This window comes from Symphalangus syndactylus, chromosome 7, assembly GCF_028878055.3.
Source record: "Symphalangus syndactylus isolate Jambi chromosome 7, NHGRI_mSymSyn1-v2.1_pri, whole genome shotgun sequence".
NCBI lineage: Eukaryota > Metazoa > Chordata > Mammalia > Primates > Hylobatidae > Symphalangus > Symphalangus syndactylus.
Window position 1 is genome coordinate 142,612,758 of NC_072429.2, and position 26,853 is coordinate 142,639,610.

At 62.5% G+C, this 26,853-nt stretch overlaps 2 protein-coding genes across 18 annotated transcripts in view; one reads left to right on the forward strand and one right to left on the reverse strand.

The window, feature by feature from the left end:
* IQANK1 (IQ motif and ankyrin repeat containing 1) overlaps positions 1-752 on the forward strand; it is a 60,298-nt gene extending 59,546 nt beyond the window's left edge. The window contains exons 13-16 of one of the 3 annotated variants that reach the window (XM_063643701.1): positions 56-140; positions 213-347; positions 426-494; positions 529-752. In XM_063643701.1, the coding sequence (XP_063499771.1) occupies positions 56-140; positions 213-347; positions 426-494; positions 529-661 (422 nt within the window). In that variant the 3' untranslated portion in view covers positions 662-752. Of the gene's footprint in view, positions 1-52; positions 141-212 lie in introns of all 3 variants that reach the window. The other 2 variants (XR_010121980.1, XR_010121981.1) reach the window with 2 other exon arrangements.
* Positions 753-1,032: 280 nt separating this feature from the next.
* Positions 1,033-26,607, reverse strand: SCRIB (scribble planar cell polarity protein). 15 transcript variants are annotated; one of them, XM_055287554.2, is made up of 38 exons: positions 26,449-26,607; positions 25,219-25,336; positions 25,036-25,114; positions 24,855-24,944; positions 24,688-24,744; positions 24,529-24,592; positions 24,245-24,319; positions 24,032-24,176; positions 23,512-23,630; positions 22,397-22,596; positions 22,157-22,323; positions 21,937-22,067; positions 21,730-21,855; positions 20,823-20,990; positions 19,902-20,294; positions 18,641-18,703; positions 18,008-18,097; positions 17,493-17,570; positions 16,198-16,521; positions 16,041-16,100; positions 15,636-15,911; positions 15,114-15,224; positions 14,715-15,008; positions 14,451-14,639; positions 5,794-5,904; positions 5,656-5,712; positions 5,418-5,492; positions 4,279-4,341; positions 3,633-3,716; positions 3,378-3,485; positions 3,110-3,269; positions 2,887-3,037; positions 2,317-2,523; positions 2,088-2,230; positions 1,975-2,012; positions 1,770-1,844; positions 1,493-1,544; positions 1,033-1,412 (listed from the first exon to the last, which is right to left on the reverse strand). In XM_055287554.2, exons 1-38 carry the CDS (start codon positions 26,605-26,607, stop codon positions 1,267-1,269), a joined length of 5,046 nt encoding a protein of 1,681 aa, XP_055143529.1. In that variant the 3' UTR covers positions 1,033-1,266. The 15 variants fall into 15 exon arrangements, with proteins under 15 accessions (XP_055143529.1, XP_055143528.1, XP_055143527.1 ...); XM_055287553.2 differs by having other exon boundaries at positions 2,317-2,502; positions 16,020-16,100; XM_055287552.2 differs by having other exon boundaries at positions 16,020-16,100.
* Positions 26,608-26,853: the final 246 nt, after the last annotated feature.

Genomic DNA, 26,853 nt, shown 5'->3' on the forward strand with positions numbered 1-26,853 from the left:
GGTCCGGCGTTGGGCTTGCCTGTCAGCTGCACTCTGCTACCCCGACGGGAAGAAGAGGCGCCCGGGCTGAAGTGCCAGGTCACCGAGCTGCACGACGTGCTGATGAAAGAGGTAGGCAGCCACATCCGTGCCGATTGCCGGTCAGTGCTCCTGGCCAGACGTGGGCGATTTGGGGTTTGGACAGACAGCAGTGACCTGATGGATGTCCCCAGGTGGCCTCTTGTCATTGACCCTTCGGGCCAGGTGGCCACCTTCCTGCGCTACCAGGACACCAACTATGTGGACATGGCGAACCCGGAGCACCTGAGGCCGGAGAGGATGCGGCTGGCTCTGCTGGGGGCTCTGCGGTGAGGCAGGCGGGGTGTCAGGTTCACCCCACCCCACCTCCCCGGCCCCACCCTGGCCTCACCAGCCTCATGAGGCAGGTATGGGAAGCCACTGGTGTTCGACCTGAGAGAGGTAGACCTGTTCCCAGTCGTGCAGCGGCAGCTGGAGGTGGTGCAGCCTGGCCTGGCGTAGGCGCTGCTGAGCCGCGCAGGAGAGGTACCTGTTGCTGCTGCCGCCCACGGGTGGGCCTGAGTGTAGCCCCACGCAGTTCCAGGAGCAGTGGCTGGAGCACTTCTGCCTCTTTCGTCACCAAGGTCCAGTGGCCGCCAGCTAAGCAGCTGCAGGTGCTGCTCCCAGTGCGCGTTCAGCTGCCAGGCACAGGCCTCTAGTGCTGGCCCCAATCCCAATAAAACCTGTGCCCCGGGGCGCGGTGCTGCATCTGTGCTGTGTGCGTGAGGGGCAGCGGTGGCGTGTATGAGTCCAGGGCCCTGGCAGTCTCGAGCCCCGGCCGGTGGACACGGGTTTGCAGGCACTTGGGGGAGGCCCTGCTGGGGATGGGCAGCCCGCCCGGCCGACCCGTGCGCAGTGAGGCGCAGGGGGAGACGTGGGAGGGACGGTGAGGGTGCAGCCCTCAGAGCTCAGCCTGGCCTCGGAGGGCAGGAAGGTCTGCGCTAGTGGGTGGGGGGTGGACAGGCAGACGGGAGGTAAAATGTAGTCAACTTTATTCTCCTTAAACCACAAAATAGAGTCTTTGGTTGTACAAACATCACTAGTTACAGTCTCGCCGAGGCCTCGGCTGGGGTGGGGCAGTTAGTCAGAGGCCAGAACCCCTGTGGGGTCTCTTTAAAATGCTAACACCCAGGTTAAAAGACTTGGGGCAAGGGTGGTGCTGGAGCTGGCAGGGGCCCCACCCCAAGTCTGGGGGAAGCGCCTGCTCCTCTAGGAGGGCACAGGGCCCAGGCCACGGCGCCCAGGCCTTACGGGGCGGCGGCTGCTGCACAGCGCCACATCTTCAGGGCCCACAGCGCTGGGTGAGGGCCTGCCCAGAAGCACCAGAGCCACTTCTCCATCCTCCTCCTGCAGGCCTGGCGGGCAGGGACAGGTGGGCAGTGAGCTGAGTGCAGCTGGGCTCCTGGGAGCTCACCCCAGCCTGGCCCCAACTCACCAGGGCTGGGAGATGGTTCCAGGGACCTCAACTCCTCAGCAAAGTCCGGCGACTGTGATGGGGAGAGTGTTGGTCAGGCCGGTGCCAGCCCTGCCCCAAACCACCCACGTGGACGGGTGGGCTCCCAGCCCTGAGGCCCACAGAGCCCGGCTGAAGGGGGGAAGGGGGTGAAGAGGCAGGGCCATGGCAGAGTGCGGGGAGGCCCTGCGGGAGCGGATGGAGGCGGTGGCAGGCATGGACAGGGTGGCAGGCATGCAGAGGCCTGGAGGCTAGGTACCTGGATGTCATAGACAGGTCTGGAAGAAGGCAGGGCTGCAAAGGCCCTGTAGTCAAACTTCTTTCCAGACAAGGGCTTGAAAGGACAGCGTGAGGGGAGAGGCAGAGAGTGAGAGGAAGGGGGGGTGAGGGCCACGGGGGTTGGGGCAGGCCAGACCCCCCCATGCCTCGGGGGTGAAGGGAAGGCATAGCCACTGGCTCCTCACCAGGCGTCCCGGGGAGGTGCTGGTCTGGGGGCCGAGGTCTGGGGGGACAAGAAGCAGGCATTGGAAGCAGCCCATGCGGCAGGCTGACCCCCCACCTGCCCTGACCCACGGACCTTCCACAGGGGTGGGCGACGGGGTGGGCGCAGGGGAAGGGGCCTCGGCCAGTCGCTCCAGGGGCCCCCGCGTGCCCCGGCCCTCCTGGGACCTGCTGAGGACCATCTGTGCTCGGAGAGCGTCCTGTTCCAACGACTTCATCCTGCAGAGAACAGCGGGCAGGGGTGACTCCGGGCAGGAGGAGGGACAGGCGGCAGGGCGGGGTGGGGACCCCAAGCAGGGACTCACCTGGCCGCCCTCCACAGCGCACGCTTCTCGGCCTCCAGGGCCCGGCGTTCGGCAGGGGACAGGGCACGCTCGGGTGCCGGTGGCTCCGGACTCTGCACGCGCAGCCGTTCCTGGTGGCGCCGTTCAGCTTTAGCTGTCCGCACTGGGGCGCCGCCTCCCAGGGGTGGGGGGGACGCTGGGCTTTGCCTGGGGAAGGGACAGGACGTGCTGTGGGGGGAGGGGGGGGCACATGGGGTGAGTAGGGGCATCTGGTGGGTGGTGCTCACTTTGGGGCGGGGGCACATGGGGTGAGTAGGGGCATCTGGTGGGTGGTGCTCACTTTGGGGCGGGGGTACATGGGGTGAGTAGGGGCGTCTGGTGGATGGTGCTCACCTTGAGGTGGGGGCACATGGGGTGAGTAGGGGCGTCTGGTGGGTGGTGAGTGGGAGGCGTCTGGTGGGTGGTGAGTGGGGGCGTCTGGTGGGTGGTGAGTGGGGGCGTCTGGTGGGTGGTGAGTGGGGGCGTCTGGTGGGTGGTGAGTGGGGGCGTCTGGTGGGTGGTGAGTGGGGGCGTCTGGTGGGTGGTGCTCACCTTGAGGTGGGGCTGGGGCCGGCCCAGGGTGGCTCTTCATCCTCCTGCTCCTCCTCGCCCAGCGTCTCCCCGTCCAGGGCGAGCCTCGCTTCCGCCCCGGCCTCTGCCACCTCCCGCAGCATCTGCGCTCTCTTCTGCTGTAGTTTTCTGGCTGCCGGAGGGCAGGGTGGGTCAGGCCAGGCCAGCCTAGACCCAGCCCCCACACCACTTACGTGCCCCTCACCTTCCTCCTCCTGCATCTTCCGCAGGTCGTCAGCACCCACCAGGGACACACGCTTAGGGGGGCCCTCGGCCTGGGGCACGCGCACCTCCAGCTCAAAGTACTTCTGCCGCTCCCGGAAGGACAGTTGCTCCGGGGAAGCTGCAGGCCCAGGCGTGGGGGGCTGGCGGGAGCGGACCTTGAGGTTTGGCTGGCATTCCTCCGGGACACTGGGGCCCCCGGGCACCCACCCCAACCACGCGCAGCAGGGAAGGATGCTGCCCCCACACACCTGGGCAGGGGCATCCTCAGGAGGGTGAGAGGTGGGCACGGCTGCGAAGGCCCTGTAGGCCTGCTTCACATTGGTGGGCAGCTCATCCGGGGAAGGCGGGGAGGGCGGCTGGGGGGCGGGGCTCTTGTGAGCTATGCGGGGGCAGCTGTGCTCAGCTCACCACCGGCTGTCCCCACTGCCTACCTTTGATCCCCACCCACCATCCTGCTGGGGAAGGAGGTTCTGCCACCCCCACCCATGGGACAGAGCACTCACGGAGTGGGGACAACCCCTGCCCCTGGGGGCTGGGAAGCCCCTTGGCCAGGCCTGAGCCAATGGCTGGATCACCCCTGGTTTTGTCTAAAAAAGGCAGGTGGGGGTGGCGGGGGCAGAGGAGAGCAGGATCAGGGGTTTAAGGCAAGGGACAGGGGTGGGGGCGGGGGAGGGGGAGAGACAGAGAGAGAGAGAGACCGACCAACCTGGGTGGGGCTGACATCTTGCCTGTGAGGGGCTGAGCTGGGGCTGGGTCTCATGGGTGCTGCCACCTCCACCCCCACATGGCAGTGTGTTGGGGGGTGCCAATAGTCGGGGGGCAAAGACCCCCAGACAAAAGGCAGGCAGGGGTAAGGTGGGCCCTGGGAGGTGTTGGGCCTGAGACACTGACCGGGGTCTCAGGAGCTTGAGCCCCTCCAGGAACAGCACACTCAGGCCCCCCACCCCATCGCCAGGCAGCTCTGGCCAGGAAAGCGTCCCTGGCTGTCCTCACACAGGAGGCCCCATGGTAGCAGAGGGAAGATCAGAGTCAACGGCACCTGGCGCCGGCCCCTGACCCCCATCCCTAGAGGAGGGGTCCTGTGCACAGCAGCCATCTGCCCTGCCCTCCACCCACCATGGGGCGCACCCGTTAACTTGGGACACTCACCTGCTGGCCACTAGGGGAGCAGGGGGATTCAGCCATCTTCCCTCCAGCTGCTCCAGACGGTACCTGGAGGAGTAGGCAGTGGGTGGGGTGAGGCTGAGCAGGGCTGTGGCCCCCGAGCAGGAGGGACTGGGGGGCCTGGCGCTTGCCTAAAAAGCACAGCAGCTCTTCAGTTCCCCAACCTGACTATAGCCCAGGGGACGCCCCAGACACTCGGTCAGCATAGAGGGGCTTGTCCCCATTCCCACAGGATGCGGGGGCCTGGGCTGGGCAGCTGCTGTCTCCATGGCAGTGTGCTGGCCGGAGCTTTGCAGGGGAGACGGGAGCAGACAGGACAGCCGGAGAAGGGAGCAGGGAGGGCTCAGGGGAGGGGCCAGGGACAGAGGTGACGGTGGGGAGCCCCTGTTTGCGGTGTGCGGCCCTCAGGGCTCAGTGGCGCCCTGACCACTGCCCCCATGGCTGTGCTGTTGTTCATGAGGATGAAGGGCCTCCTGGAAGCCTCCCTCTCAGCGCTGCCCATGGCCAGAGGAGGCAGGGTCCGTACCCAAGAGCCCCTGAATGGGCTGCCTCAGACCCAGGCCCTGCCTGGCCCCTCACCACCACCCCACCGCTTGGGCAAGGGTCTGGCAGAGCCCACCCCTCAGCACTCACGTCCGGTGGGGCTGGCGGGGCACACCCTCTGGGAGAGTTATTTGTATCTCTAAGGGGAGGGATGGGCCTGCATATCCTCCTGCCTGTCCCCAGCACCCGCCCCTCCAGCTGCTCCAGCCCATCCTCCCCTTGGTGACATGTGCCTGCCCAATCCCCCAGGAGCCTCCGCCTCCAGCCCGCACCCTCTGGGGCTAGGCAGCCCCAGCAGCAGCAGGTGAAGCTGTCACACCGCCACTAGAGGGATGCCTCGGCCTGTGTCACCCATCTGCAGCTCAGGGTGTGCGTGGGGCAGCACCAACATGGCTTGGGTCGAGAATGAGGGTGAGAAGCATGTGCCAGGCTGGGGTAGCCTGCAGGTCAGACGTGGCCTCCTCCCACCCCAGCCCCCGCCCAAAGGTTCCCTCCCGGATGGCCCTGGCATTTGTCCTGGGGTGGCTGATGAACAGCACAACAGGACGGAGGTGGGGGGGCACTGCACACTGGGCACTGACCCTCTGCACGCTGCCAGCGCTGGGCACGGCGGCCAGCGCACGGTAGTCCAGCTTCAGGGGCTGCAGACCCCGACCCTGGGGGCAGAGTGAACACAGCACTAGCAAGGGCAGCTCCATGGCGGCACCCGGCCAGCACAGGGCATGAGAGGGGGTCCTGGGGGTTACTACGCAGCACCCCACAGGCAATGTGCACCCCGCTCCAGTGCCCTGATGTAAGGGATGGGGTGACCACACTCACCGCGGCTTCTGTGGCCTCAGGCCCCCAGTGCAGGGTCTGTCCAGGCGGCTCCTTCTCCTGTGAGCAGAGCAGACCCGTCAGGCACCACCAGCCTCGGGCTCCCTGGCCCTGGGGCTGCTGGCTGCAGGCACCTCTGACCTTGCCTGGGCCCTCAGGGCTCAGCTCCCGGTCGATGGAAGAGACGCTCTCCAGGCTGTTCCGGTGGCCGATGCCTGCCGCAAAGGGGTTGGCAATGACACCTGGGGACACCTGAGAAGAGTGGTGTGGGCTGAGAAGGGGGGACTGCAACCCGGGGTCCCACCTCTGGGGCAGGCTGGGGCCCCAGCCCAGAATAGTCAGCAACGGTGAACACAGGAGCCGCGTCCCTAGGCAGGGATGACCGCATGGCCGGGGCAGCTTTGGAGGGCACTCTGCTGGGCCCCCCAGGACGCTGCAGCACTGTCCCCGGCCTGTCCCCATCACAGCTCACAGGGCAGCCGTGGATGTGGTCATGTCTGCACTAGGCGAGACTGTGAAGTAGCATGATGCCTGCCACTTGGCTGACTGTGTAAAGTCACCCCCAGGAAGAGCTGACAGCCACCAAGATGGGGGAAGGAGGGGCGTGAGTAGCAGGCGCTGGAACTGATGGTGCAGAGCGGCCCCCTCGGGTGGAAAGGCTGGCTCCAGACCCCGGCGTGAGTGCTGGGCAGGGATTCTGAAACAAGGGACACCATGCAGGAGGCCTGGCCAGCTCTGCACTCCCCAGAGCTCAATCACCTGTCCCAAGCCAGAGACTGGCAGGGCGGAGGGGGAGTCTAGAAAGGAAAGGCGCCTGGGTAGCTCAGGCAGGGCAGAGGGGGGCAAGGAGATAGGGCCAGGACAGGCAGGGGATTCTGGTGGGGCACAAGATGTACTTGAATCCTGAGCCCGGGGTTAACATGGGCAGACGGAACCATGGGAAGAGCTGACTTCCAAGCCCGTGGGGGGCAATGGGACTGCTTCAAACCTCCACCCCCAGCAGCAGCCAGAAGAAGCAGAGGAGGCAGCACAGTGGAGACAGGCATTGCTCATCGCCCTCATCACAGATGGGGTCCCTGCGAAATCGAGGCGCTCTCAGTGTGGCCTCAAGGACAAAACCAGCCCTGTACTGCTGGTTAAAAACACAACTGAAATGGTAAGTAAGGGGTAGGCAAAGAGATGCCAGGCAAACACATGGGAGGCACAGAGAGGGGCTGCTCAGGCCAGGGGAGAAAGGATGTGAGGTCAGAGCTGTCAAGCAGGCAGAGGGATGCTGTCACCACAGAAGATGCCATTTACAACAATGATACAATCATCAACTGTAAGTGCTCAACAAGGAAGCAGCCAAATACAGAAAGCAAAGACTACTAGAAACGCGAGTGTCGTAAAAGCAGTTACACAGGGAGACTTAGCTACATCTCTTTCAGACTCACAGAACTAGGGGGACAATCAACAAACAAGGTGCCTGTCTTCTCAGTTTCTGAAATAACAAGTCAAAAAGCCACTGGGTGGGTCCAAGAGAGGAAGGGGCCTGGCAGAGTGGGAAGCAACGTCACAGGCAGCCCGGCCTCTCACGTCAGAGCTGTTCAAACACAGAAAAGGCAGACCAGGGTGCTGACTCTGACAGCCACGGGTGAGCTCATCCTCTTCTATCGTTCCAAGAATAACCTTGGGAATGACTGGCATGCCCCCTAGCTCTGGCCCCCGGGAGGTCCTGAGATGACACCCCAAGAACGCTGGGTCCAGGGCCAGACCGCAGCTTCTAAATGTCACTCTCCACTAAAAGGATCCAGCGCTCCTGAGAGAAATGGCTGACTCCAGAGCTAGGCAGGGTAAGGAGAGAAGCCCAGCACATCCTGGAGGCAGAAGGTGAGGAGGTGCTGAGAGAGGGGAGGTCGCGTCAGAATGACTCAGGTCCTCAAGCCCCTTCCGTGGGCCAAGGCTGGGACAATTTGAGCATCAAAATAAATTACGATGGTAAAAGGCTGTTGCCCATGAAATAAAATGGAAGCTCACTTGTTAATGGACTCCCTTGTGAGCCCATGTGAACAGGTAAGCAGACACACATGAACTGGGAGAAGGGAAGGCTCGGTGGCAGGAAGCTGCCTGATGAGTATGGGAGTGGTGGGTCAGGAATGTCGCCAACCACCTCAGGGCCCGCTCAGAACCATCAAGGTGCTGAGGCTCCCAGGCGAAGCTGGATGAGAAACAGCCTGTTATATGCTCTCAAAGCACCTCCCACACTTGCTGATTTCAAGGGGCAGGAGTAACTGCAGGGGGAAACCTGGCTGACCCCACGGTTCAGAGCATCACCAGTGAGCCCTGGTGGTGGGCACAGAGACACGTGGTAGCTCCATGATAATCCCGGCCAAGATGCACACGCTGAAGCCTGTGAGGACATCAGACCCAGCGTGGGGGCAATCACTGCAGGCAGGCCCTATGCCCACCAGAAGTGTCAAGGTCAGAGGAATCAGCAAAGACAGAGGCACGCTCCGACCGAAGCAGACTAGAGGGATACGGTGGCCAAGCCCCACAGGGACCGGGCCACGCCCTTCCACGACGAAGCACGTCCCCGGCACAGTGGGTGAGCCATGAATAGGGCTGAGTGTCAGAGGTTCTTTGTCCTGTTTTTGCAACTTTTCTCTAAGTTTAAAATTCATTTATGTATGTACTTATATTTTTCAAAAAGAAACAAATGGCAGAATAAACCAAAATTAATAAAGATGGTGGTCTCGGAGCAGAGAGATGGAGGCTGGTCTTCTGAAGTGACTCTATATAATTTCAACTTTGGAACCATGTGAAGATTTACACAATTAAGAAACAGATTTTTTTGGTGGCGGGCACCTGTAATCCCAGCTACTCGGGAGGCTCAGGCAGGAGAATCGCTTGAACCCAGGAGGTGGAGGTTGCAATGAGCCGAGATCGTGCCACCGCACTCCAGCTTGGAAAACAGAGTGAGACTCCGTCTCAAAAAAAAAAAATCAAAAAACAGATTTTTAAAAAGTTACCCTAAAAGCTAAAATGAGTCAGCCCAACTGTGTTATCAAGTTGGTAGCAAAACCACAGAATGATCTCAAGTGGCTGAGAACACAGGATGTGGACTGCACATCCCAGCAGGGTGAACCCTCAGGAAGCAGCCGCCAGGAACTTGGCCCCTCTCCACGCTGCTGCTCTCAGTCGTACCACTGGTGTCGCTGTTTTTGTCTTTTAGAGTCTGTCTTACTCAGGCTGGACTCAAATTCCTGGGCTCAAGCGATCCTCCTGTTTCAGCCTCTTGAGTACCTGGGACTACAGGCACGTGCCACCACACTCAGCTAATTTTGAAATTAAGGAATTAAGGAAAGATTTTATGAGAAAAAGTATAAAATTACAAAAGTTAGTAAAAACCCTATAATCTTAAATGAGTTAAATATAACAGTACAAACTCATGATTTTTTCTCTTTCTAAAAACATCCATCTCTCAGCCTCCATCTGCTGCAGAGGCCACAGAGCAGCAGAGGCAGTGCCTGAGTCCTGAACACGCCTGGCCCACAGCTATAGGAGCCCTACACCCAGCTCCCACCGAGGAGCTCTACACCCAGCTCCCACCGAGGAGCTCTACACCCAGCTCCCACCGAGGGGCCAGGTCTATGGCTAGGAGCCCTACACCCAGCTCCCACCAAGGAGCTCTACACTCAGCTCCCACCGAGGAGCCCTACACCTAGCTCCCACCGAGGAGCTCTACACTCAGCTCCCACCGAGGAGCCCTACACCCAGCTCCCACCAAGAGGGGCCAGGTCTATGGCTAGGAGCCCTACACCCAGCTCCCACCAAGGAGCTCTACACTCAGCTCCCACCGAGGAGTCCTACACCCAGCTCCCACCGAGGAGCTCTACACTCAGCTCCCACCGAGGAGCCCTACACCCAGCTCCCACCGAGAGGGGCCAGGTCTATGGCTAGGAGCCCTACACCCAGCTCCCACCAAGGAGCTCTACACCCAGCTCCCACCGAGGAGCCCTACACCCAGCTCCCACCGAGGAGCCCTACACCCAGCTCCCACCGAGGAGCCCTACACCCAGCTCCCACCGAGAGGGGCCAGGTCCCACACAAAAATGTTGGAATCCAGGGCTGGGGCAGGAAATACAAAGAATGCCTTGTCAAAGCAGCTGGGGAATGATGGGGTCATGCCACAGGGATGCGGGGTCTCACTGCTGATCAAGGGACATCAAGGGAATGCTGTGTTGAGACCCATCAGGAAAACAAAGATTCATAAGTTCACGAAAACCCTAAAAGCAGAAAGACACCTCAGGAATCACCTTTGGAAGATTCCATGTGATCTTCCTAGGTCTTTCCTGGAGGAGCTCACATCAGGATAGAAACAGAGCTAGTGGTCTCTTCTTTACAGACATATCTACAGAAAAGTCAGCAGCCAGAGATGCAGACGGAAAGACTGAAGGATCCTTCCTGAGAGCGGAAATCGAGGAAACACCAAAAGAAAGGGCGGTCTCTTCTGAAGTGTGATTTTTAATGGTGATGATGACAAGGGAGAGGTGGTCCTGACCAGTAGCCAGAAGCTGGCTCTGACAAGGCCATCAACACACAGGACCCTGGTCAGCATGACCAGGAGGAACAGGACATGGACAGCAGGGCCGAGGGGGAGGTGACTGCAGAGGCGGGTCCCAGTGGGAGAGGACTTGCGTCCTCATGCCACACACGCGGGGTAGCGGGCGAGTCCTCTCAGACAACGCACACCCACCTAGGTTTGCGCAGGGGTCGGCGCCAACCATGGCGAGGCTGGTCGTTACTGCATCAATCCTCTCGACCCCGAGAAGCAGGCACTGCGGGTGACCCATTGTACAGACAAGGAGACTGAGGAGTAAAGTCAAGGCCTGACAGCAAGTGAGGGCCAGGCTTAGATGAACTATGCACGACCCCTAAAAATGCACCAGTCCTAGAAAGCAGGAGACGTAAGCTCTGACAAACATGGGCCATAGAAAGCAGGAGACGTAAGCTCTGACAGACAAACATGGGCCACTGCTCCAGAGTGCTAGGGACATGCAGGCAGCTCCTGAGCCAATGCCAAGATGGGCTCGCACAGTGAGAAGAAAGTTACAGAACCCAGTGGGCAAACCGATGCCCGCAGGGCCAGGCAGACAAACACAGATGAATCCAGTGGCCTGAGTTTCAGAAAAATGGAGAAGGGTCATGAATTGAAGCTCCGCTCCCCCCACCCATGCTCTGGAGTCAGAAACACAGATGGTCCTGTGGGAGCACCGGCCTGGCTGCACCACGTCCTCTGAGCTTTTTGTGAGAAGCCAGGAAGCCAGACATGGCGTGGACTCCTGATGTATGAGACCCCGGCTCCTCTCTCTCAAGCCCCAAGCCCGCTGATGAAACCTCCATGGGCTGAACCAACCCTACTTAGCAGATAAGAGGCCTTCAGAAAACTCAACACCCGCTTCAGATAACAATTCTTACAGGTTAGAAACAGCCCCCCCATCCACCAATTTAAATGTTGTAAGAGACTCTACAGCAAACGTCACAGTACAAGATGAAAGTCCCTTAGAGCTGAGCACAAGACAAGCCCACCTCCACAGGACCAGGGACTCTCAGGAGGGGAAAAAGGAGAGGCCCAAAGTGGGAAGGGCGACCAGGCTTCTGCCAGGGGGTGAAGCAGATTTATAAATCCAGGTGAGGATTTATAAGAATTACTAGGAAAGCAAGAGTCACCTGGGGACACCCTAGAGAAAAACTCAGCATAAAGATAACCCCAAGGCTGGGCGCGGGGCTCACGCCTGGAACCCCAGCACTTTGTGAGGTCAAGGCAAGCAGGTCACTTGAGCCCAGGAGCTCAAGACCAGCCTAGGCAACATGACAAAACCCCGTTTCTACAGAAAACTTTAAAACAATGAGCCAGGTGTGGTGGTGCAGCTGTAGTCCCAGCTACTTGGGAGGCTGAGGTGGGAGGATCGCTTGAGCCCAGCAGGTTGAGCCTGCGGTGAGCAGCGACTGCGCCACTATTCCAGCCTGGGTGACAGAGCGAGACCCTTTCTCAAAATATATACATACATACATGTATGTGAAATCCCAGAATTCCAGTCGGTTTTTGCACAGAACTTGGCAGGTTCATTTGTAAGAGAAAACACATGACAACAGAAACTTTTCAAGACAAGAAAAAGGAGTGGGTGACTTTGCCGATTAGGATTAGGCATGAAACCTGCTACAAAGTGAGGCATTTAAACGTGTGGCATTGGCCCAGAAGTAGCTCACAACTCACTGGGACCAAGTCCAGAAACAGAGCTTGGAGCCTACAGGAACTGAACACAATGAGGCCACATTTCCCCCAAATCACTGGGGAAGCGACAGACTATTCAGTAAATACTGTGGGGACAGCTACGCATCCCAGTTACTTGCAAAGCAATTCCAGGGCCGGGCATGGGGACATGGCTTGAGCACGGGAGGTGGAGGCTGCAGTGAGCTGTGATTGTGTCACCATACTGCGACAAGCGAGACCTCGTCAAAGCAATTCCAGGTGGACCACGGAGCTATATGCTGTTTAAACTTCCAGAAATACTAGAAGAAAACATGACAATGTTTTTGTAATCTTGTAGTAGGGAAGATCTTCCCAAGGAAAAAACCAGAATCTAGAAGTCACAAAGGAGTCAGAAGACTTAATTTAAAAATTTAGACTTTTGTAACTCAAAAAATCCAGTTTTTTTTTTTTTTTTTTTTGAGATGGAATCTTGCTCTGTCGCCCAGGCTGGAGTGCAGTGGCGCAGTCTCGGCTCACTGCAAGCTCTGCCTCCCAGGTTCACGCCATTCTCCTGCCTCAGCCTCTCCGAGTAGCTGGGACTACAGGTGCCCGCCACCAGGCCCGGCTAATTTTTTGTATTTTTAGTAGAGACGGGGTTTCACTGTGGTCTCGATCTCCTGACCTCGTGATCCGCCCGCCTCGGCCTCCCAAAGTGCTGGGATTACAAGCGTGAGCCACCGCGCCCGGCCTAAGATCCAGTTTTTTAAAGGAAAAGGTAAGCAACAGCTGGAGAAAAACACACCTGTACCCACAGAACAAAGATGAGCAACCAGGGTGCCAGACGGGAGCCAGGGTAACAACAGAGGGCAAGGGCAGTGCTGGGGCGGACAGCGAGCCCCCGGGAAGACGGACGGACGTGGGAAAGAGGTAGCAGTGACGGGGAAAGGGAGCTGGATCGCAGCTCTCAGCCGCACTGCTCGGGGCCCCTGGCCTGCCCGACGCGGCAGAAACGGTATCTTCCCCCCACACCAGGGAGGGTGTGGAGGTGGCTCTGTCCGTGGCTGGCCAGAGTGTGAGGTCTGAGACCCCTGCCCCTCCTATACCGACATGTCACAGCAGGCTCGTGGGGAACCCGGCCAGATGCAAGGACAACCTGTGGCCGACAGCAGCGCCGCATGCCGGCTGCAGACACGGCGCTAGCTCTGCCTTCTGCATACTTAGCTCTTCCCTGAGGGAGCTCGCTCTCTCTCTAATAAAAACTTCATGAGTAAATACATCAAATGAAACATGTTTAGATACACATTTAAAATAATAAAAGGCAAGGCCCTCTCTGAGAACCAGATGGTCCAGGGCTCGAGTCCTCAGATAAATCCTTCCCCAGAAACCACCAGGACTCCCTCAAGGACAGGAGGGGAGGTGGGTGAGGGCCGGCCCGGCGCCAGCCCCAAGCCCAATGTCCAGCTGCGGAGCAAAAACAACAAATGCAGACGCACTTCCCACCAGGGGTCCCCCACGCTGGCTGTGGATCAGGACACACTCTGTGACTGTCAGCCTGGCAGAAAGCCACCATCCCAGAGATCCCTTGCAAGACAGAACCAATGTGAGGGGGCGCCCCATCCCAGAGGCTGTTACAGACAGGAAGCCGTGTGTGTGCCGGTGGGGAGTGGTGACAGCCACCTGCCCCCTGTGGACCTGTGTGACCAGCAAGGACACCCTCTGGGAGGAGCAGATGGCCCCTCCAGGTGAAGGCCCAGGCATCCGCCCAGCTTCAGCAGTGGGCGCCGGCCCTCCCGGGACCCACCCTCTTGTGGCCCTGCAGCCCATTCCAGTGGGAAGCTAGCCTGCACGCCCTGGCACCGGTGAAGAACCCTTGGAAGCTACTGAGGCCTGCTGCAGGGCCCCTGGGATGGCATGAGGAAGACAGGAGATGGGAGCCCCCTGAGACAGGCCAGGCTTGTCCAGGATCCAGGCCATGCTGGTGGGGCAACTCCTGGTCTGGGCTCTTGCTCTGGAGTCCAGGAAGTGACGGACCAGCAGTTGGGCAGGAGATCTTGGGGAGGGAGTTCTCTGTTGAGGGGTCACCAGAGAGGCTCCCTGGAGTCAGGCACGGCCCAGGGACGGGCTGAGAGGAGCAAGGTGCCACTGGGCACAGCAGCGGGGACCCTGAGTCCCGAGGAGTCTGCCTGGCTGGTGGGCTCTGGGCAGGGTTTGGAGCCATCCCTCAGCAGCCTGGTGGGACTCTGCAGGAGTCGCCAGTGCTCAGCTTCTTTTAGGACCAGACCACGTCCTGTGCCCCAAACACACGCCCCTCCCCCCATCCGTTCACGTGCCTCATCCTACTTGGACTGGGCCTCCGGACAGCTTGATTAGCCAGAGCTCAGCAGAAAGGGAAGGCGGGGCCCTCCACCCACAGCTCCCCACCCCTCACGGCTGATGCAGAGCCGCAGAGCACCTCCCAGACCCAAAGGCACAGAGGACCCGTCGCCTGCCCCGAGAGGTGTCAGCGGCTCATGACACCTTGGGCTGGGCCAGAGGGAGGCCTGGTTCCCGGGGCGGGATGGCTAACCTCCAGGGCTGCGGCAGTGCTGGCATCGAAGCCGTCACAGACCAGCACGGTGAGGGTGTCGCCCACACCACGCAGCAGCTGCACCGCCTCGCTGTGCGTCAGGCCCAGCAGGCTCTGCTGGTTCACCTCCAACAGCCGCAAACCCACGCGCAGCCGACCGTCGCGCCCGGCCGCCCCTGTGGGGCTCACCTGTGGAGAGATGTAGTGTGAGAGAGACCTGTTGGGGGGGTGGGGCCCAGGGCGGGCTAGGGTGGGGGGGCTCACCTTGGAGATAAAGATGCCCTCGTCTGTGGGGTCGCGGGGGTTGCCAGCGTGGCCCCTGGCACCCCCTCGGATGCTGATGCCCAGCCTCTCCCCGGGTGCCTTCTGGATGCACAGCTCCCGTAGGCCTGGGGGTGCTGGGTCCCTCCGCACCAGCAGTGACAGCTCCAGGCAGGGCCGCAGCAGGGCACTGACTGCTTCTTGGTGCGTGGCGTCCCGCACGTCTTGCCCGTTCACTGCCAGGATGCGGTCCCCAACCCGCAGGCCGCTGCGAGCGGCCAGGCCCCGCGGGAGCACCTGTCAGGGAGGAGGGTGGCAGCTGGTGGCTGAGGCTGCGCTGACCTGCGCTGGTACCTGGGATGGGTGCGCCTCTCACAGAACCGCCTGGACACGCTGCCCTACCTTGGAGATGAACACACCAGGCTCCTGGACACCAAACGGGTGGCTGGAATGGTCAGAGCCTCCGACAATGCTAAGCCCCAGAGGGCCCCCAGCTCTTGGCAGACGGATCTCCTGGGGATTTGGGGTGGGACAAGGACAGGCCTCGGTCAGGACAGGGAAAGGGTGTGGGAGGGCTCCCCAGAGTCTGTCCCGGTCCTTGGGGATGGCGGGTGGGGGCTGCCCTAATGCCCACGGGGATTTCTGCGCCACCAGTGTTCTGCTGCCCAGGCAGGCACCCAGCGTGAGGCCAACATCCTTGCTGACTGTGGCCATGTGGCCAGCCAGGAGACTGTGTCAAGGGGACCATACTGAGGAGTCTGGCTGTGGGGCAGAGCCCCAGCCTCAAGCGGCGGCAGGGGAAAGAGCGAGCAGGCCGGCTTCCCACCCGGAGTGGGCTGCAAGGCCGTAAGAGAGCAGGTCCTGGGAGTGCCACTGCCCACGGCTGAAGCTGGGTGGGTGCCTGCGTGGGGGCTCGTGTCTCACCTCCACTGGGTATGGCCCTTCCAAGGCGGCGGCCAGCAGGCTGGGGGCCAGGCTTGGCAACCCAGGCTCCCCGGGGGTGGCAGTGGTTATGCTGGTGGTGGTGGTGCTGGTGGTGGCAACAGCAGCGGTGGTGGGTGAGGAGGAATGTGGCGGAGGGCTGGGAGGAAGAGGACCCCCAGCCTCCCGCTCCAACAGCAGGGCGATGGTGGGCGAGGCCGCGGTCAGCAGGGAGACGGCGTGGTCATGCCTGGCCTCAGTCACGTCCACTCCGTTAATCTGTGAGAGTGTGCCCAAATCAGGGAGGACCAAGGGCAGGAGGGAACACAGGGCGCGGGGCGGGGCAGGGGGCATGGGTGGGCGGGGCAGGGCCCCATCCCCACTCACAGAGAGGACGCGGTCGCCAACCTGCAGCGTGCCCGCGCGGTGAGCAGCACCGCCCTCGGCAATGCGGGAGATGAAGATGCCCTGCAGGGGAGGGTGAAGGAGGCAGGGCTGCCGGTGAGGCTGGAGTGCGGCTGTCAGCTCCAGAGCAGCCCTCCCCGGCCCTGGGCCCCAGCCTCACCGCATCACCAGCCCGGTAGGGTGTGGAGCCTTTCCCACCAGCAATGCTGAAGCCCAGCCCCCTCTCACTGCGTGCCAGGCAGGCCACGTGGCGCTGACGGAGGGGCCCAGGGCTCTCAGGCGGGAGCAGGGGCAGGCGCAGCCCCCCTCCCCGCCGCTCTCGGGGGCTGTAATCATCCTCAGGTCGCAGAGGCGTGATGGTGACCGCGTTCTCAGGCTCCACCATGCGCTCCCGCCACACTCGCATCTGCACAGCAGTGCCGGCCCCCCGGAGCGCCTCCACGGCCTCATGGTGCTCGGCGCCCTGCAGAGCCACACCATTCACCTGCGGGCCAGAGGCCACGTGCATGTCAGGACCCAGTGCAGCCACTGACAGCCACGTTCTGGGAGCTCCACACGCTCCCTCCAGGATGGGGAGACTGAGGCACAGGGCGAGGGGAAAGGCCCCAGGCTCTGACATCACCCTAGACCTTTAGCCACAAGGTTCCTCATGGGCACCGACCCCTCCACTCCAGGTCCTCAGAAACCTGGTGTGGGAAGCCCTAGGGCCAGGACAAAGATTGGCCACGGCAGACAAGCAGATGCCCCCACGGCCAGGCCACACGTGGCCCTGCTCCTGGATACCTCCTGCCCATCTGAGCAGCCCAACACACACCTGAGGTCGCTGGGTTACTGACCCACACCCCCACCCCAACACCCAGGAACAGCAGTTCCCACGCAAAGGTTAGGAGGAGAGCTGAGCAGCAGACACAGCATCTGAGTGCTGGGCAGACGCCTCCTGGCTGGGTTCCAGGGCCCTCACCTGCCCTCAGTGTGTCCCTACAAGAAGGGCGCATGCCTCTTCAGAGACCCCTGATGCCCGTGCCCTGGCTGAACAGCTAGGTGTCCAGTCGGGGGCTCCAGGGCTCCCATACAGGGTCCAAACCCCACCAGACCTGCCAGCAGCCTGACCCCTCTCGGTCAGCCCAGGAGCGGCCCCTCCTAGAGAGGCCACTGTGCCAGGTGCAGCTGCTGCCCTACCCACTGGTAGAAAAACACACCTGTACCCACAGAACAAAAATGAGCAACCAGGGCGCTGGATAGGAGCCAGGGTGACAACGGAGGGCCCAGGTGGCTCTTGCCCAGGTGACTCTCTTCTGGGTTTGCAGGTTCCGTGGCTCCACCCAGAAGTCTGGGTGTCCTGTGCTTGGAACTCTTGGGGAGGCCGGGAGAAGGCAGCCAAGCACCCTAATACCAGGGACCATGTACCTCCAGAGGGCACAGCTGCCACTCACGGCTGAGAGGTTCCCGACTCACCTCCAGGAGCTTGTCACCCACACGGACTCCAGCCCGGGCCGCAGGGCCTTCCTCAGACACCCGAGAGATGAATATGCCCTAGGGCACAGACACGAGCTTGGCAGGGGCCAGGGAGACGGGCTCGCATTCCTGCTCCTTCTGCAGAAGACCCAGGAGGGGAAGACCCACTCCCAGCAGCCCCTAGCCCTGGCCAGCAGGAGGACCGAGCTCTGGCCACTGTGGGATCCTGAGTGCCAGGGGGCTAGAAGGAGCAGGTCAGCCCCGAGAAAGGGCTCGTGGCCCCAGGCCTGGTGCACAGGCACCTGGTGAGAGAAGGGGGGCTGCGAAGGAAAGACAGACCCAGGCACCCTCAGGTTGCTCTTGGACTTCAGGATCCCACAACAGTTGGTGCCTTAGGCCTAGCCCGTGTCCCCAGAGCGTGAGTGTTCTCAGGGCAAGGGGCCTGTGTGCCATCAGTGTGAACTGCGGTGGGGCAGGCCAGTGGCAGTGGAAAGGCCCTCCTAGGCCGTGCTCACCTCGTCATCCCCCTTATAGGGTGTGGAGCCCTTGCCGCCCGCAATGCTGATGCCCAGGCCCCCAGTCTGCCGCAGGATGGTGAGGGTCAGCTGGAAACAGAACAGACAGGGTGTCCAGGAAGGGCCGCAGTGGGGGTGCCTGTGCTCTCTGCAGGAGAACCCACCAGCACGCAGACGCCATTTCTGGCTTCTCCCTGGGCAGCTGAATGGGGCCTCATGCCACTCACCAGCCAGGGCCAGCCCAGACACCAGCTAGAGAAGCCCCGAGACCCCAGCAGGAGGGCACTGCTCTGCAGAGCGTGATGGGCTGGGGCTTGCCCACCTCTGGGTGATGGAGGCCCGAGGCCCCCCTGCCACCCTCCAGAGAGTGAGGATTGCGCTGCCTCTGCAGGCAGGTAAGGCTCAGAGCGCCACAGGCAGCCGACGGGAGCTGGACCAGCCTCTCCGCTCACCCCTGCCAAGACGGGCTGCCCCAGGCAGGAGGTGTCCTGATCCAGGAGCCCAGCTCGATCTGAGAGCTCTTTTGGGAGGGATCTGCGCTCAAGCAACAGGGGTGGGGAGAGGCGTGAGCCCACAGCCCGGGAAGCAAGGCCAGCAGCGGCCCGGCCAGAGTGCAGAGCGAGCAGTACAGACCTCTTCCTCCTCAATGCGAGCAGGCTCTATCAGCAGGTTATTGGCCTGGTCAAACGACACCCCCTGTTAGGACATGACCAGCGAGGCATGCAGGTTAGCCACCGCCAAGACCACCACCACTGCCTCACCCAGCCCCCGCCACGAGCAGAAAGGACAGAGAAGACCACACCAAGCTCCCTCGACTGCCCTGGCACGGGCGCCTCCATCCTGGAGGCGTGAGTGACACCACACACCTGGGGACAAGTGGGGCTCCAGAGCTGAGCGGAGTCCCACCCAGCTGTCCCTGCTGTGGCCCCTCCAGGCCCCCTCAGCTATCATGCCATTGGCCCACACTCAGGGTTGGAGTGTCATCAAGGGCAGGGACAGTGGGACCCGGGGACTCCCCCTGGAATCTGAGTTTGCCCAGAGAGCAGGTGAGACCCTTTGTGAGCCATGGAGAGGAGACCTGAGGGCCAGGGAGGGACACACTGGTGCCCCAAAGGCCTGTGTGGCACCTCATGAGGGCCCGACAAGGCAGAACAGAGCTGTCAGGGCCTCGGGTCTGCAATGCCCAACACAGGGAGGATCCCAGGAGAGCCCAGTGATCTTGGGAGAGGAACAGACCCTGCCCTGGGACCACTACACGTGCAGACAGGCCCTGGAGGCCCACAAAGAGTGGGCAGCCATGCTTGGCTTCTGTGAACTCCGTGCCCGCCAGCAGGTCGGGCAAATACTGGCCAGCAGAGCTGCCTCTGGCACTGAGACCAACGCCAGGGCAGGCCTGGGCCCCAAGCACGGACTGAGAGCAAAGCCAGGGCAGGCCTGGGCCCCAAGCACAGACTGAGACCAATGCCAGGGCAGGCCTGGGCTCCAAGCACGGACTGAGACCAATGCCAGGGCAGGCCTGGGCCCCAAGCACGGACTGAGAGCAACGCCAGGGCAGGCCTGGGCCCCAAGCACGGACTGAGAGCAACGCCAGGGCAGGCCTGGGCCCCAAGCACGGACTGAGAGCAACGCCAGGGCAGGCCTGGGCCCCAAGCACGGACTGAGAGCAACGCCAGGGCAGGCCTGGGCCCCAAGCACGGACTGAGAGCAACGCCAGGGCAGGCCTGGGGCCTGGTGAGACTGGCCGCGATGCCGACTGTGGAGCACACGTGTCCGCCACCTTCTCCGGGTGGCCAGGGGCCAGCGGGTCAGGCCTCGGCCCTGCTCCTGCCACAGCCCTGGGTGCCCAGGAGGGCTAGGGGAATCTGGGTCAGGCAGGGGTGAGGCTGACACCAACCTTGACAGAGGGCGCAGAAGCCACGGCCCCCTCCTTGTCTTCCTCCTCAGTGCTGGCCTCCTCCTCTTCAGCCCTGTTTTCCTCCTCCTCCTCCTCTTCCTCCTCCTCCTCCTCCTTCTGGGCCCGAGGAGCCCAGGGTGCATGGGGGCCATTGTGCCAGCCCCCGGGAGCCACAGGGCCCTCCCCATCAGGCTGCATGCCCTGCAGCAGGGCCACAACGGCCTCAGGCTGGGGCAGCTTGGAGATCTTGAAGTGCTTTTTGTAGTGAGGCGTGTCTTTGCGGATGAGCCGCTGCCTCCCGCCCGGCAGCGTCCAGGGGGCCTCAGGCTGCCCCTCCTCACTTTCCCTGTCATCCCCCGGCAGCAGTGCATCCTCTGCGAAATGCACTGTGGGCTGTGCAGACAAAAGGGTGAAGGTGGCCACAGCTCCGTGGCTGTGCTTCCACAGGAAGACCCTGCTAAGCAGTGCGGCCACAGACAGGGGCTCCGAAAGCCTCTCTGCCACACAAAGACTCAGCGTTAACTGCCCTGTGAGGGACACGTGTCTCAGCCCTGAGAAAGACTGAGGGCCAGGGGCTCATCCTGGAGACACACAGCGCCCCAGGTGGAAACGAAGGGGTGCGCCAAGGCCTGACACCAGGGAGCCCACAGGGGGTCAGAAGGGAGTCCAGGGTGGGGGTGGGGTCTGTGAGCCCGGCTGTCAGGGGAGACCCTCACCCCACCTAGGGTGGCAGCTCTCCAGGGCACCCACAGCAGCACGGCCCTGCACCACCTGCAGCCACTCTGTACAGGGCAGCTCCCCGAAGCATCAGCAGGGCCCAGCCACTGCCTGCACCAAAACCAATCCCAGCTGAGGCCCTGCAGGGGAGGCAGTCCCCACCCAGCAGGCCCAGCCTCCTGCCTCCTTCCTGCCACTCCACACCTCCTCGTAGTCCTCTTCGGCGTCCTCCTCCCCGCCAGCAGTCGTGGCTTCCTGCTGGCTCCCACCCTGTGCCTCAGCCGATGGGCCCTCGGGCTCAGCCTCAGAGACTGTGCTGGCAGACGGGCGAGAGTCTTCACTCAGGCCAGACGCAGCACTCAGCCGCTTCTCCTGCAGTGGAAAGTGGGGTCAGGCTTCGAGGGAGCTCCCGACTCACAGGCTGGCCACCTGGGATGCCCCCCACGTGGCAGGCCTTCCCTGAGCTTCCCACTGCCCCCACCAGGCACCGCTAACAGGCTCACACCCTCGAAGCTGCTCCCTGTATGCCTCCAAAGTCTAGGGGGGCAAAGCCATGGTTCCACAGCCCAGCCCCGAAGAAAGCCTTTCCTAAAACAAATAAGGACCACACAAGTTCCCAGGAAAATCCCAGCCTGATATGAGCCTCCTCCCCTCCCATGCACGGCCCCACACACCCTACTCCAGCCCAGATCACTGGTTCTGCTGTACCCAAAAACCCACAGCATGCATGTCACAGCTCTGAGTGAGAACAGTCAGGCCTGCTCTGTCCCAGTCCCAAACCCCTTCCCAGGTGCCAATGATACCCACGGCAGTTCCACCAGAGGCCCTACCCCACAACCAAACCCCATTCCCTGTGCTCCCAGGCACACCCACCACTGCTTCTCCCCATACTCCAGCCCCACAGACCCGCCCTGCACGACCCGCATGTCCACCCTGGCACCCTTCACCCAGCTGGCCCTGCAGCTCCATGTCCCTGAACCCTGTCACCAGCCTCATCTCCTGCTCCTTCTCTGTGCTGTCCTGGCCCTCACAGCCCCACTCCCACGATGGACCGGACCACCACAGCTCCTGAGGGCAGTGGCCTGCCAGGTTGCCGTGGCTCCGTGCCCACCTCCTCCGCAGGCAAGGGCGACCCAGGGTCTGGCTGGCAAGGGCAGGCCTCGCTCCGCCGCCCCTCAATGTTCCTCTTCATCACTTTGAGCTCGCTGGGGTGAGGTGTGGCCCGGCGCTGTAGGCCCTGTGGTGGGGACAGGGATGAGCAGCAGCCACAAGGCAGGGGTCAGGCAGACGTTCGCCCCCCAGATCCCCACCCTCATACCCGCTTCTCGGCTGCAGCTTCCTCAGCGTCCTCATCACCTGTGGGGGCCTCCAGAAACTGGATGACGCTGACGCGGCTCGGCGGGGCATCGCTCCAGGTCTCCGAGAGGCTCCCCTGCTGCCCAGCATCCTCTGCAGCAGGTGAGCGTCAGGACCCAGGCTAGTCCCCAAGCCCTGCCTGAGAGCCACCCCGCGCTGAGCACCAGTTGCCAACAACCTACCGAGGCTGGGTGGGGGCTGCTGGGGCAGCAAGTAGCAGGTGAGCACCTTCTCGCCAGTCTGGGCATCATCCTCCGTCTGGAACCGGAGCATGGGCTGCGCCTGGTTCTCTGCCAGCCACAAGGCCTTGAGATTGAGGTGGGTGAGCGCAAACGGCAGACTCTGCAGCCTGTGGGCCGGGCGGGCACAGTCAGCAGGCGTTGGGGCCACAGTTGGGCCCGCGGGGCAAGGCTGGCACCCACCGGTTCCCCGCCACGTCCAGCACATGCAGCTCTGCCGTGTGGGCCAGCTCTGGTGGCAGGACAGCCAGGCGGTTGTCCCTCAAGGAGAGGACGCTGAGTGCCACACAGCCCCCGATCTCGGGCGGCAGTGCCTCGAGGTGGTTCCGGTCCACGTTGAGGTTGGTCAGCTTAGTCAGCTTTCCCAGGGAGCGGGGCAGGGCCTGGCCAGGAAGAGGAGGTCAGAGGACGCTACGGGCTTGCTGGGGGTGGGAAGGAGATGACAGCCCCTGGGGGGAGGGCACAGACCCCCCAGGCCAGCTCCAGCCAGGGTCCCTCGCAGCCCTTGGAGACCGGGACAAGGCCCTGACCACAGAAGCTGTCTCCACCCCACCCCGTGCCCTCTGCTCCCCAAGCTCTGCCCACTGCCCTCAGCCTTCAGTCCCTACCACCAAAACACCCCACCAGATCATCCCTGACCCTCTCCCATGGGAGCCCTGGACTGACCTGCGAGGCTGCGCCCTGTGAGCCTGTCTGGTGCCCCACTGATCTGCCCTGTCATCCCTAGGGCTCCCCAGGCCCCCAGTTCCAGCCTGACTGCTCACGGCCAGCCCCTTCCCAGGGCCCTGAACCCCAGAGTCCCTTTCTCCATCTCCCCAGTGAGGAACCCCCCCGGAAACTCCCGTGAACACCCTCCCCACGGCTAGCTCCTGTTTTCCAGCCTGGGGATGGCAACACCACCGTCCCGAACCCTGGCCTGGGGCCTCAGCTTGCCCTGCTTTGTGAGGGGAGGCAGACGCCCCTGGGGAGCAGCCTGCTCCCCATCTGTCTTCTCTACATACAAATAAGTTCCCATCCCTGCCTCTTCTACGACCACTCCCCAGTGTTACAACATGCGCCAAAGAAAACGAGACCTAGATTCTACACGGTAAACGGCAAAGGCCCCTGTCCTGGCCTCACTGTCCCGCCCCACCTCCGGCCAGCATGCTCCCTCTTCTGACAAGAGAAGGGCCCTTCCTGAGTGGCTCCACGAGTCAGGCTGCCGCCGGCACCCCCCAGCAACGCACACAGGCTGATGCCCCGCCCTTGTTCCGTGCGCCCGACGGCCCCATCCTTTCCGCCTCCCGAGCCGGACCCACCATCAGCAGGTTCTCCGTGAGGATCAGCTCAGAGAGGTTCTCACAGTCCCCGATGGCCTCAGTCACCTCGCACAGCCGGTTCTGGTCTACCTTTAGGATGGACAGCTGCTTCAGCTGACCTGGTGTCGGGGAGACAGGGTGACAAGGCTGCGCGTGGTCCCCAGATGTGCCTTACCCACCTGGCCGGAAGCGCCTTCAAGGCAGATAGCAAGGCCCCCAGACCCTCTTGCCGCCGCCATACTTCGGGAGGACCTTACCTAGCTTGCCCCCACAAGCCTGACCCAACCTCCTTCGAGAAAACACCAGGCCCCAGTGGCACTGCCACCCTTCCGCCCTCACAGGCTCCTCCTCAGCCTTCTGGGCTGCCCCGGTGTCCCACCTCCCCTCCCCAGGGGCAGCTCCCAGAGCCTAGGCAGACTCAGGATCCTCCCGTGTTCCACCACACACAGCCCCGACGCCCCATGCTCCTCCCGGGGCCAGGCTCCGTGAGCCCCACCCAGGCACCCCCAGGCGCGCTAACCGATGCCGTCGGGCAGCCTCCGCAGCAGGTTCTGGGACAGCAGCAGGTCAGTGAGCAGCACCAGCCCGCCGAGCTCAGCAGGCAGCTCCTCCAGCCGGTTCTCCGACACGTCCAGGCACACCAGGCGCCGCAGGTTCCCGAGCTCCTGCAGGCGGGCAGAGAGTCAGAACGCGGACGGGCACCAAGCAGGGGGCCAGCCCCACCCTGACTCACCGGGGGCAGTGCTGACAGCTGGTTCCGGTCAAGCCACAGCTCCCGAAGATTGGGCAGAGCCCCCAGAGTGTCTGGCTGCAAGAAGGAGCAGAGAGAATAGTGACTATGGGGCAAAACCTCCTGCTGTGCCATGCCCAAGAGACTATACGCCCCCACGCCCAGCTCCCACCCGCCTGCCCTCCTGATGTGCCCCTTGCTGTCGGATCTGCTCGCTATCCCCCTTTCTTTGCCCTTCCTTCTCGTGGCCCGCCCTCCGGTCTCTGCCCTGTCAGGCTTCCGCGCACCAGCACTTCCAGGTCGTTGCCTCCCAGATCCAGCTGTTCCAGCTTGACCAGAAAAGACAGGGACCTGCAGAGGAAGCAGGGTGGAGGTGTGGCCATGCAGCCCTGGTTCCTAGGCTATGGCCCTGCCCTGGCTGTTGGGAGAATGCCCGTCACACTCACGCCGGCAGGGACTTGAGCAGGTTCTCCCGGAGCTCCAGGGTCACCAGGTTGGCGAGGCTGAAAGAGAGACCAGGCGCTGGGGCACGACGAAGGCAGGCAGTGGCAGCAGGGGCAGGGCCAATCCAAGCCCCCCACCCAACCCTGGCTCCACCTGAGAAGGCACTCACTTGCCCACGTCCCTGGGCAGTGCCTGCAGGGACACATCATTCAGGGCCAGGTGAGCCAGGCTGCGCAGCTGAGTAAAGCCATCAGGGAGCCTGGATGGGAGGAAGCAGAGGCCCTCAGATGACCAGTCCAGGGCTGTAGGACCCATAGCCCCTACCGACCCCACCACAGGCTGCCACCCACCTGGAGAGGGGGTTCCCGCTGAAGTCCGCGATCTCTAGAGCCTTGCAGAACTTGATGCTCTCTGGGATCTCAGGGATATCTGTTACAGAGGGTCACAGTGGACAGATGCCATGGCCTGCAAGATGTCTGCAGCCCCAGTGGACACTCCCCAGACTCCACCCAGCCCCTGCCCAGGCTCCCCACCGTTCCGGGACACGTCCAGCTCCACCAGCTGCATGAAGTTGGCCACCTCGGGAGGCAACCGCTGGATCTCGTTGTCACTCAGGCCCAGCTTGCGCAAATTCAGCAGCCGGAAAAAGGGCTGTGGGCAGGGAGGACACGGACTCTGTGGCAGAGACCACTCCAGAGCAGAGAAGAGCTCCTGGACACATGGGTGTCACAAGTCAAGGGTCCCTAGGCCTCTGCCTGCTCCAGGTCACACAGGGTCCTGGGGTCTTACCATGACACCCCATTTGTGGCAAGAAAAGCAAAGAAACACACAGTGCACATGCCCACTGTGGCTGCCTCTCTCCACTCTTCACACCAGCCTCTGCTCTGAGAAGGCACCTGCTGGAGACCAGACAAGGCCCCAATCCCCTGCCCTGTGTCTTACCTCAGGGCCCACCCAGCCCCTGAACCACTTCTGCCATCCTCCAGGGGCCCACACTGGCCTCTGCTACTGCATCCCAACAACAAGCGTGGCCTGGTTCTGCAGCAAGGACTCAGCCAACGCTCCCGGCAAAAACAGTAACAAAAGCAGAGTACCACAGGCACAGTGCTATGCGCGAGGCCTGCAGGTGGCCACAGAGGACCGAGCTGTCACTGCTAGGGCCAGAACAGGGTCACATTCTTTGGGACACCCAACTCCTAGGTACTGGCCACTCAGCACCCCATCTCCAGAAAAGAGATACTTCTTAATCCGCTTTCTCCAGCCTCCTTTCTTGGAGCAGCCTTAGGAGAGCAGCTGATCACGAGAAGCAAGAGCAAAGAAAGGGGGACAGCAAGTAGATCCGAGAGCAAAGGGCCCATCAGGAGGGCTCCCCCACTTACCCCTGCACCCAGGAAGAAAAGGAGAGGAAGCCTGGACCCCACCTCCAGAGCGGCCCAACAAGCTAGTACTTATCAGCCACCTGAATCCAAGTTCCACCCTAACCCCATCGATCTCCCTGAATCCCCACGGGTTTCACTCTGAGGCTCCGCCTCCAGGCTCGGTGACAATCGCTATCCCCAGGCAAGCACCTGATGACCGCTGCCACCTGCGCCAGCCAGGGCGACTGGGAGAGGAGGGTGGGGCTGGCTGGGGTGGGGACCTGGCCAGTGCAAACCAGCAGGGCCGGCTGAAGGCTGCGGTGGCTCGCCCGGGCAGATTCTGCCGCCGGGGGAATCAGGGGCTGGGGGCGCGCCTTTGGGCGGCAGGTGAGGGCGGCCGCTCACCTTAGGCAGCTCGCGCAGCTGGTTGGCGTCGAGCAGCAGCTCCTCCAAGCTGCGGCTGTAGCGGTAGATCTCCTCGGGCACGGCCTGCAGCGAACAGTGCCGCTTGTCCACCGACTCCACGTGCCGGTTGCAGCGCCACAGCGGGATGCACTTGAGCATGGTGCGGGTGGGCGGCGCGGGCTCCGGCGGCGGCGCTCGGCGGGCTCGGGGCCGGGGGGCGGGGCTCAGTCCGCATGGGCGCCGCGCATGGGGAGGGGGCGCAGGGAGGGGGCGGGCCCCCCGAGACTGGACGGGGACGGGGCCGCGGCCGGCGCTGGGCCCGGCCCGCGCTCGGAACGCGCAGAATGCTCGGACTGCGGGCCTGGGCAGGGGGCGCGGCCCGGCGGGTCTCAGACTCTTAGGAAG

Coding starts and splice junctions, on each gene's coding strand:
- SCRIB (XM_055287552.2), bottom strand. CDS start 26,607: ATGCTCAAGTGCATCCCGCTGTGGCGCTGCAACCGGCACGTGGAGTCG. Junction 18,704..19,901: donor CTTCTGCGCCCTCTGTCAAG/GTTGGTGTCAGC, acceptor ATGTCCTAACAG/GGGGTGTCGTTTGACCAGGC. Junction 2,231..2,316: donor GCGCTGTGGAGGGCGGCCAG/GTGAGTCCCTGC, acceptor TGTTCTCTGCAG/GATGAAGTCGTTGGAACAGG.